This window comes from Mesitornis unicolor, unplaced genomic scaffold, assembly GCF_000695765.1.
Source record: "Mesitornis unicolor isolate BGI_N332 unplaced genomic scaffold, ASM69576v1 scaffold35388, whole genome shotgun sequence".
Taxonomy (NCBI): Eukaryota; Metazoa; Chordata; class Aves; order Mesitornithiformes; family Mesitornithidae; genus Mesitornis; species Mesitornis unicolor.
This window is the reverse complement of record NW_010200382.1, coordinates 1-10,595: the sequence shown is the minus strand read 5'-3', so window position 1 is coordinate 10,595 and position 10,595 is coordinate 1. Positions and strand designations below refer to the sequence as shown.

Sequence of the window (10,595 nt, the reverse complement as noted above, 5' to 3'; positions counted from 1 at the left end):
TAACACCTGAAGGTAATTTTAGAAGATTTATTTTCTACTGTTTGTATTTTCTGTTTTGTATATAACATAATTATTTATAAATTTCTTTTTTTTTTTCCACCAGAAATGATGGATTCATCGACTTTCAAAAGGTTTACTGCTTCAATAGAGAATATTTTGGAAAATTTGGAAGACATGGATTTTACAGCTTTCGGTAATATGTCAGAAATTTTCAAAATGGTTTCCCCAAACAGAAACACAAGAAACACCAAAAACTTTTTATCTCAGTATTTTCAAACTTACTTCTTTGTGATGTAGTTGCCTGTGTTACTTGCTAGGGCATGCTGCATTTATATGGCTTCCACCGTGACTAGTTGCCTTTACCTTTCCAGTGTCACTTGCTGCTTCAGGAAGAAGATCATCCTCCCTCCTCCCTGCAGAATCCAAAAGGGGCATAAATCATAATGAGACAAATAGTAGCCCTCTGCAGAGGAAATGATACCTTTTTGGGATGTCATTAGGGTGTTACCTTCTGTGAAACACATCTCCGTAGATAGCACTAATGTAAAGTGACTTGCTAGTAATACCCGAGGCATGTAATTTTGCATCTGTTGTGGCCTTTGACCCAGCAGAGCCTGATTATTCAATCCAAGCAGCAGAGTCCTTATGCATTTATGGCGATACCAAATCACTGTATGCACCTTATCCATTTCAGTGGAAAGTCAGCCACCTTAATGTAAGTGTCTGAGGAAGTAATTCAGTTTGACCATTGCGACTTCGTATTGAAACGGGTAATAGAGAATTCATTAATTTTTTTCCTACCTTCTTGTCACAAGATTAGTACAAGGGGAAGAGCATAGTAAACAACTCACTACAGTTTGTAGTACACAACCTTTGACATAAAAGATAAGACATTGATTTGTTTTGTGTCTGGTAACATCATGGGGTTTTTTGTAATGGTAAACATGATTAAGACGCAGTGTATCCCAAGGTACTTAATTTCATATGTGTTTTTCATCTATTGCCCTTCCCCTATTGCCCTTGAATTTTAGAATTAGAACTACATTCATGAAAGATTTGTTTCACTGAAATGACAGCGATGGCACAAGAGCTACTATAAATGGGTTTTGCTATATTAAAAGTTTTTAGTTTATGACTTTCAGAAATGGACGTCTTATGTTAGGCTGCTGAACGATATTTCAGAACCTGTCATATTTAACAAGAAGTTGTTATTTTAATACAACCAAAAGTTGTCACCATCGGTCTTCATTAGATGGAACTGCTTGATGCTAACTATTTGGAACTATTACATGCCAGCTATTTGGAAAATCACTTCTTTTTCTTCAGTTGTATTTTCTATGTTGACTCTAAAATGACTATTTGCTTGAAATCTAATTTGAAAGATGATTGTTAATTTTTTTATTTCTTTGTAAAGGTGATGATGATGAGATTCCGCAGGAATTGCTACTAGGTAAACATCAGCTTAATGAGTTGGGTAGTGAATCTGCAAAAATCAAGGCAATGGGCATTATGGACAAGGTACATCTTCATATACTTTAACTCTTTTTGAACTTAAAAGTTTTATAAACATACAGAAACTTATGTTGCATGTAATAGTAACATTAAACCCTCTTTAGGTGTGCATGTGACAGATACTGTGAACAGTTGTGCTCTAGCTGACTTAGCTGAAGTGCTTAAAAAGTTACCACATCAACTGTTACTGTCTCTGAAGCTGAGACAGTTCTGCAGAATGGTTCTTCTCTGTGTTAGTGCTGACTGTATGCCAATACGTAATACCCATGCCTGAGCAGTAAAATCTAAAATAATTAATCTACTTTCACAAAAGCATGACAGTCTGTAGGCTTTGCTCCTTACATCTGGCATTGAGCAACCAAGGTAAATCAAAACCTGCTGGCAAAGTGAAAAAAAATCCAACCATTCTGATACAATGCCATCAGTCCAATGTAAATGTATGACATTCAGCCAGCATCACACTGAATTGCCTGCTTCCTCCATCTCTCTAAAAAGGGCTTTCAATCTTAAAAGTTATAACACCCCAGGTAATTTTCTGTAAACTGCATATTGTGGTTTCTTTGCAATACTCTTCCTAACTTAAGTTCAAGGTAATATTTTGTTGGTGCAAACTGTTGGTATCACACATCTAGAAAAAATTTTCTTCTTTCCTTATCTTTTTAAAAGTCACTCTGAAGGGTTTTTTTAAATCCAAAATTTAGATATTAGAGTGGTAAGATCTCCCCTGAGCCTCCTTTTCTTCAGGCTAAACAACCCCAGTTCTCTCAGTCACTCCTCATAAGACTTGTTCTCTAGATCCTTCGCCAGCTTTATTGCCCTATTCTGGACATGTTCCAGTGCCTCAATGTTTTTCTTGTAGTGAGAGGCTCAAAACTGTACACAATATTTGAGGTTCATTCTCACCAGTGCTGAATACAGGGGGACAATCACTTCCCTACTCTTGCTGGCCACACTATTCCTGATACAAGCCAGGATGCTGTTGGCCTTCTTGGCCACCTGTGCCCACTGCTAGCTCGCATTCAGCTGCTGTCAACCAACACCCCTATGTCTTTTTCCTTCAAGCAGCCTTCTGGCCACTCTTCCACAACCCTGTAGAGTTGCATGGAGTTGTTGTTACCCAAGTGCGGGGTCACAACCTTAGCATTGTTGGACCTCATACAGTTGGCCTCAGCCCATCAATCCAGCCTATCCAGGTCCCTCTGCAGAACCTTCCTTCCTACCCTCAAGCAGATGAGTAGTCCTGCCCAACTTGGTGTCATCTGCAAACTTGCTGAGGAGGGTCCACTTGATCCCTTCATCTGGATCACTGAAAACAATGTTTATCAGAACTGGCCACAGTACTGAGCCCTGGGGAACACTACTTGTGGTTGGCCACCAACTGGGTTGAACTCCATTCACCACCACTCTTTAGGCCCAGCCATCCAGCCAGCTTTTTACCCAGTGAAGAGTACGCCTGTCCAAGCCACAACCTTATTCACTCAGCAGGTCACCTTGTTGTAGTAGGAGATCAGGTTAGTCAAGCAAGATCTGCCTTTCATAAACCCATGCTGACTGGGCGTGATCTTCTGGTTGTGCTGTACATGCCATGTGATGGCACTCAAGATGATCTGCTCCATAACCTTCCCCAGCACCGAGGTCAGACTGACAAGCCTGAGTGTTTCTCTTTCCTGGTAGTTCTCACCCTTAGCCTCTGTTCCCTAGTTTTCACACATACATACATGCACACACATATACATTAAGTCAGAATTTTGATGCTTCTAAAGATGAGTGCCAGTAGTATCTGGAATGAAACTGAAAAGTGTCTGAGTGAAACTGGCTCTCCTCAAGTTTAGCATATTCTAAAAATTATTTAATCAGCTTTCTGTAGAAAATTAGTGAGTGTGAGGTACCTTTTTCAGCACACTTAGTTTTTCAAAATGAACACTAATACTAAGAATACATTTCCTTTTTATTAACACTCAAGTATCAGTGAGTTTTATTTCTACTTGTTCATGGAATTTGGCTTTTCTCCTAATAAAGCACTATATGGTCAGTTAGAATTTGTGTCTCCATTTAGGGCTCAGGGCAAGCCCAGGGAGCAGGATTTTCTCTCTGTTGTCCCCCACCCTCCCAGGGGAGGATTAAAACAAAAGGGAATAGAGAAAAGATGCTTCATACAAGGTTGGAAGACTATAACAAGTTTAATGACAACAACAGGAGAAAGGAAAAGGGAATTAATAAGGGACAGAGGGTATTTAATTATATACAAAGCCTGATTCCAGTAGTCCCGAGTGGAAGTGTCCGAGCAGTGCCTCATGGCTGCTGTGACTCGTCACCAGGGACCACAGTGGTGCCGGGAGTGGATGGTGGTGGATGCTGCCGAGCACATGGAGGTAGCACCAACCATCCCAAGATGTCATCAGAAAACCACCCTGGAAGCCAGGAAAGACCGTGAAACCTCAGCCCTCCTTGATTTTTTAGACTGGTGCCAGAAAGGGGAGGGAACAGTACTGATCTCTGACCCTCCAGCGTCCTACAGACACCACCTGTCCTTCCCTTTCAGGCTGGTAACCATTAAACCATACCAATTTGGTAAATGTCTGTTTCTGGAAGCAAGTGTATAACTACAGAACACTATTGGCAGATACACAATTTTAAATCTATTTCTGTGGATTTTGCTGGTTGAAAAGGCAGTTTGGTTGCAATCTTAGAATATATTTCACCTAGTTTAATTATATTACCAGCATTCAGTTGTGCTCTGTGAGAAACCTAAGAGGTTACGATCAGATTCTTATCTCAAATTGCTTACTATTTAACTGTTTCATACTATATAACAAGTTCTGTCCTTTATCCATGGACAATTTTTTCAGCAATTTGGAAGCCTTCATGTTCCTGCAGTTGTTTAATGTGTTTCTTTTCTTGTTTCAGCTCTCAACAGATAAAACAGTAAAAGTCCTGAATATTCTGGAGAAGAATATTCAAGATGGATCAAAGCTTTCTACATTACTTAACCACGTGAGTTTCAAATTACATATTTTCACAACTTTGTGTAGAGTTTTCTTCACTTGAGTCCTATTTGGTGATAGTTTCAAATAATGTGTATGTAGGAATTTCTGATACAATAATATGTATGTGATTGAGAATTCAGAATCTTAAAATTTGGCAGTAAAATTAAATTCATAATATTTCTTCAGTACTAAACATGTTTACTTTAGTACTGAGCAACTGAGTTTTCTTTTGGTTTAGTCTTATGTATTATAGTTTAAAAATTACAGTTTCATCCTGAAATATTCATGGTAACTGGTGTAATTTGCACCATTGGACATTTCTCTGCTACTTTGCTGTGTGTGCATAAAACATCCTTTAGACGATGAAAGTAATAAAGCTCTCATGTATTCACTTTTCTTCTCCTTAGCATTAGGAAGGAAGGAAGGGCTTTATTTAGGTCTGTTCTTATACTGCAGTTAAAGCTCTCAGCATAAACAAAATTAACAGGAGGCTTAAGATTTTAGGGTGGTTTTTTTCCTTGATATACTTAAAACTACATGCGGATTTGAAGTTTTCATGAGGTTTATATATATTATTTCATATTTCATTTTTTTTTTATATCTGCACTCTATTTCTGCAGATCAGAGCCTTGATCTGCAGAACCTAGAGTGTAATCATTGATACTGGAAAGGAAGAATTTGAATTTGCAAATAAAAACTGGAGACACATAAAAATGGTGCTGCTTTAGCTGATGTACTTCACTGTGATTACATCTTTATGCTAATGATTCCAAAGTGATATTTTTCTTTTAGCTTTTTGTAGTAAAACTCAATATTATTAAGCAGTTAATGAAATTGTCTGATGATTGTAATTCAGAGACAAAACTTGGATTAAAAGAAGCAGCAATCTATAGCCAAACAAGGTTTACATTTTTCTTAAAAACTGCTAAATATGATTCAAATCATTATAGCAAAGAAAGCCTCTACTAAGGAGTAAGCTTACTTTTTTACAGTGCAGTGAAGATATTCTGCTACCATGTCAGGATGTTTTTCAGAGGCAGAGCACACCTGCATATTTTTTTTATTTTCAAGATTAATGAGAAAAAAATTAGCAAACATTTAAAATTGCTTGGGTTATTTTACTTAGTTTTATTTGTGTAAGGAACAAATGACTTAAAGTCATTCTGTGTAAGAAATTTAACAGAATCTTCTGATTTGCAGATTTCTATTGATTTTGCAAATTTATATACATACATATACTATATATAATGCACTGTGATATTGTTTTAGATTCTCTTACCCCAAAGGGTAAAAGCTGATATGGTTTCACCAACCCCTGTTTTTTACCATGAAAGCCAACAGCGTGGAACTGTGGTGTCACACAGGCAGGAAAGATTCTTTTTTTCTGTAGGCTGTACCTGGACCAGAGAAGCTATTGAAAATTCTACCTGGTTTTGCTATAAGTAATGTTACCATATTTCAGTAGTGCTGGGTGGTTATAATTAACCTATGTATGTTTGGGTTTGCAACTTGTTCAGACACAGAAATACAGAAATTCTGTACCTTGTGCTAAATCTAAATGGACGTATTTGATAAGACATGTTTTAAACCCATTGATAACAGATAGATTGGTCTATGAAGCAAAGAAAGTTGTGTACTTAAGAGTTTTGTGTGAAAAGAGTGGTATACTCTAGGAGTTTTGTTTGAAACAGTCTTTGTGTAAGAATTCCCTCTAGTGGCAAAAATGAGACTGATCAAAGCAGCAACTGATGTCCCTAGGACACTGAAGAAAGCACTAGATGAGAGTTTACTTAAGATACATCAGTCTTAAGTAGAGTATGTGGCAATTTTCCCTGATAGTACTTCCCAGAAAGCTTCTTTGTGTTCTGGCAAAATAGTATGGTGAGACATTAAAGACTTGTAATTTAGGGAGGTGTATTACAAACATAGTGCTACTAAAACAAACATTAGTTGATTTCTAAAACAAACTATTTTTGTATCAAAAAGAAAATAGAACATTTTAGACATGCATGCATGTAAGTATTAGGGTAATGTTATAATTTTTTCTTGGTAAGGATAAAAAACTGATTCTTATTCACACTGTCCTGTTTTTCTTGCCTGTTACAGAACAATGACACTGAAGACGAGGAGAGATTATGGAGAGATCTTATTATGGAGAGAGTGACAAAATCTGCTGATGCTTGTCTTACTGCTATCAATATAATGACATCACCAAATATGCCTAAAGCTGTATATATTGAGGATGTAATAGAAAGAGTTATTCAATACACAAAATTTCATTTGCAGAACACTCTTTATCCTCAGTATGATCCTGTGTATAGAGTGGATCCTCACGGTGGTTAGTATGCTACGAAATTTTTAATAGCCATTCCACATTAAAAAATACCAAAACATAATTTACTGTATGATGTAAGTGATATGGCTTTGTGGAATAGGATTTTTATATGCAAGTCTTATACTGTTAGTTCTTCCATATCGCATGCAGCATCCTGAATTAATGCTTTGTGTTAGTTTGAGGATGATGAAATGTAGAGTAAAGCAACAATTAATTAAATGCATCCTCTGAATAACTTAATCATACAGCATCTTGGTTTACTGCAATAGTATCAGTGTAACCAAAGTATTTGAACTAAGATATTTAGACATTTTTCTGAAGTTCAGCTTCTATGTATAGTTATTATATGTAGGAATAAGTCATTTTGGATCCAGAGTTACGTACAATTAAGAAAAATTAATGTCATATGTAATTCTTGCTTTCCAACTGATGCTAATAAATAGTGTTTCTTCTGTAAGCAATTGCTTTACAAAGATGTAGTCACACAGTTGTTTCGAGGACACTTTTTTGGGAAAATCATCTTTATAGTACTTGATGTGAAACATTGAAAAGATTAATGAGGATTTTTTTTTTTATTTTCCTAGGTGGTGTTTTAAGTTCAAAAGCAAAGCGTGCCAAGTGTTCCACCCACAAGCAAAGAGTTATAGTGATGTTGTACAACAAAGTTTGTGACATTGTCAGCAGCTTGTCAGAGTTGCTAGAGATACAGCTTCTTACTGATACAACTATTCTTCAGGTAAGTTTTATCAGAAGAATTTCTATCTGAGAATGTTTTTCTTTTCCCAAGGTAGAATGTAAAGTATGATTATATCAGCAACATGAAGTATGAAATAAGTAAAAACTTTTGAATTATTAACATCAGAGTGACTAGCTTGTTGCATAGTAGGTAATCTGCAGGAGAAGAGTATTTAATGTTCAAATCTTCAGGGGCTTCTCTTGTACACTTAAGACAACTTTAACATGATTGTATTCAAATATAGAAACGTACAATCATTTAACTTGGAAAAGACACTTAAGATCATCGACTCAAATCATTAACCTAACATTGCCCAGTCTGACACTAGATCAAGTTCTGAAGCACCACATCTACATGTCTTCTAACTCCACCACTTCCCTGGGCAGCCTGTTCCAATGCCTGACAAGCCTTTCAGTGGAGAAATTTTTCCTCATACCCAAGCTAAACTTCCCTTGGCAGAACTTGAGGTCATTTCCTTTCATCCTGTCACTTGTTAAGTGGGAGAAGAGGCCAACTCCCACCTCGCTACAGCCCCCTTTCAGGCAGTTGTAGAGGGTGATGAGGTCTCCCCTCAGCCTCCTTTTCTCAAGTCTATACAACCACAGTTCCCTCAGCTGCTCCTCACAGGACTTGTTCTCCACTATCCTTTAATAACTTTATTTGCAAATAATATGAAGTAATACATCATATTGAATACCTTAGTTGCTGAATGAATAACCTAGTTGTGAAACTGCATAAGTATCAGTTTTAGTCAAATATACTTACAATAATTTCTTTCCTCGATGGAAATAGGTATCATCTATGGGAATAACACCTTTCTTTGTAGAAAATGTCAGTGAACTACAGTTATGTGCCATCAAGTTAGTCACTGCAGTAAGTACTTCTTAATTTGTGGTTTCATGATCCTGTACTTCTGCTAGTTATTAGGGCATCTACATAGGCTGTATTTTCTCTCTGGAGTCTGGAAGCTTAGTATTACTGTTTGACTTTCCTGTACGGTGTATTCTCCCACTGACAGAAATTTTTAAAACATAAGGTATTATTAAGAACTATTACACATTTGTGTTGTTTAAAATTTTTTTAAATCTATATTTGAGATTTTTAATGTATTTTATAAAGAAATGCTTACTTTGAAAAAACAAAGTAATATATTTAAAACAAGGTATGTGTTAATTGTAATTTAAATGTCATGTAAAGTGTATGTTTCTTATATAATTTTAGCAATATACTTAACAAGGGGTATTTCATGTAATAATAAATAATTTTCTAACAATCCTGTATCTGTTAAAATAGGTGTTCTCCAGGTATGAAAAACATAGACAGTTAATATTAGAAGAAATTTTCACTTCCCTTGCGAGACTACCAACTAGCAAGAGGAGTTTAAGAAACTTCAGGTAATTTCTCATATAGATTAATAACTTGTAGACAGTAGTATTTACAGTTCTGTAGATGTAGGATTTTAGGCTTCAGTATTGACTAGTTCTTTAAAAATCTGCAACTCCACAAGCTGTGCTTTATTAGAGGTTGATATTTCAAAACAGTGAGAGCAGAATTGCCTGACAAATGTCTTGTAATAATCACTCTTTCTTATGCCATCATATTTGTGCCTGGTTACAAAAATAATAGAAATATCTTATTACTCACTGAGGATGTAAATGAGTGTAATGTTAGTGTGCAATCAGAGGTGGATTTTTTTTGTTGGAAAACTCTTTGGTTCCGTTTGTATAGAATTACATAACTACTTCATTGCTAAAGCTTAATAAGGAAAATTCTGCTGAATTTCTTTGAGAACACAGAGCACTCCTTTCAGGAAAGAAAGCAATCTAATATCCCTTTTAATTAGTTTCTTTTAGGAACTATTCTGTTCTCTTTAACTGTCTTTAAAGCACTTCAGCTGGATTTCAGTGCATCTTCAGAATAATAGTGTAGGTTCAGGTTAGATATGAAGAAGTATCTGACTTGAACTGGATTTCAGTTAAAATGAGGTTGAGACACTTTTAATGATTCTAAACAAACATTTCTTGTTGGGGTTGATTTTGTTCCTTGCTTGCTTACATCTTGCCCCCAGAGACAGACAACTTACCAATTAAATATTTTGTCCAGTCCAGGGTAGATGAACAGGAAATACCCAGGAAAAGAAATACACTGAAACTTTGAAGTTTAATTCAGCAGTCTTAATGTTAACATGAGTGCTTATTCCTAGTATTTCCTGTTGTTTTGGATTATAGACATCAGAGAGATCTAGCAAATAGAAAAGCAGAAGGAATAGGAGCACAAATGGTAGATACACTCTTTGAATTAGCACCTGTACCAGAAAGAAGTCACTTTCTCAAGGCCACAGCAACTGCACTGTTTACCTGTAGGGTCCTAACTCTGTTCTGTTAAAGGACATTCTGTAACTGTGGATACAGTCATGAAGGGTACAGCTTACACAAAATTTGGTATGAAAAGATTTTCTCTAGCAGTAGTCAAAGGTAACTTTATCATAAAGATAATAATTACAGTCTGTTTTGTGCCTAGTTAGTATTTTGATAATTCCTGACAATGATATAGAGAATTATCGCCTTTTCACATTGTTAAGGATAGCAGTAGGTGGTGGTGATGTATATATATGAATAGTAAAAACCATACTATTTCTCAGGTTATATCATTTGGAAGGGGAGAAATGTGGAGTGTATTAACACTGGTCTTACCAACTTATTGACACACTTAGACACTTGCATGCTGAAGTTACGAAGCCTGTTATGCTGCCTCAGGTGTAACTCCATAGGTGTAACTCTTGTAGCAGTCAGTTCAGGTCATGGTCACCATTTCCTGTTGTTTAAAAGTCCTACACGTTTCACATACTTGAAATAATAGATAAGTAGTAAATTACTAGGGCAACAGTTTGGTGTATTTTTTGTGCTGTGTTGGAAATGTTTATGTTATTATACGTAATAAACCTATTTTTGTTTTGTCTTTCTTGATTAGTTTTGGTGTTAATGCTGTCTTCTTTTATTAACAGGTTAAACAGCAGTGACACTGA

General features: G+C 36.1%; 1 protein-coding gene across 1 annotated transcript; it reads left to right on the top strand.

The window, feature by feature from the left end:
* Positions 1 to 103: 103 nt before the first annotated feature.
* Positions 104 to 8,443, top strand: LOC104535267 (nipped-B-like protein; the record flags this gene model as incomplete). The annotated part of the gene is made up of 6 exons (XM_010189737.1): positions 104 to 193; positions 1,415 to 1,518; positions 4,420 to 4,506; positions 6,606 to 6,837; positions 7,419 to 7,570; positions 8,363 to 8,443. Coding segments are annotated over 6 exons (746 nt in total), but the record flags the coding sequence as incomplete, so codon positions are not given.
* Between the last annotated feature and the right edge of the window lie 2,152 nt (positions 8,444 to 10,595).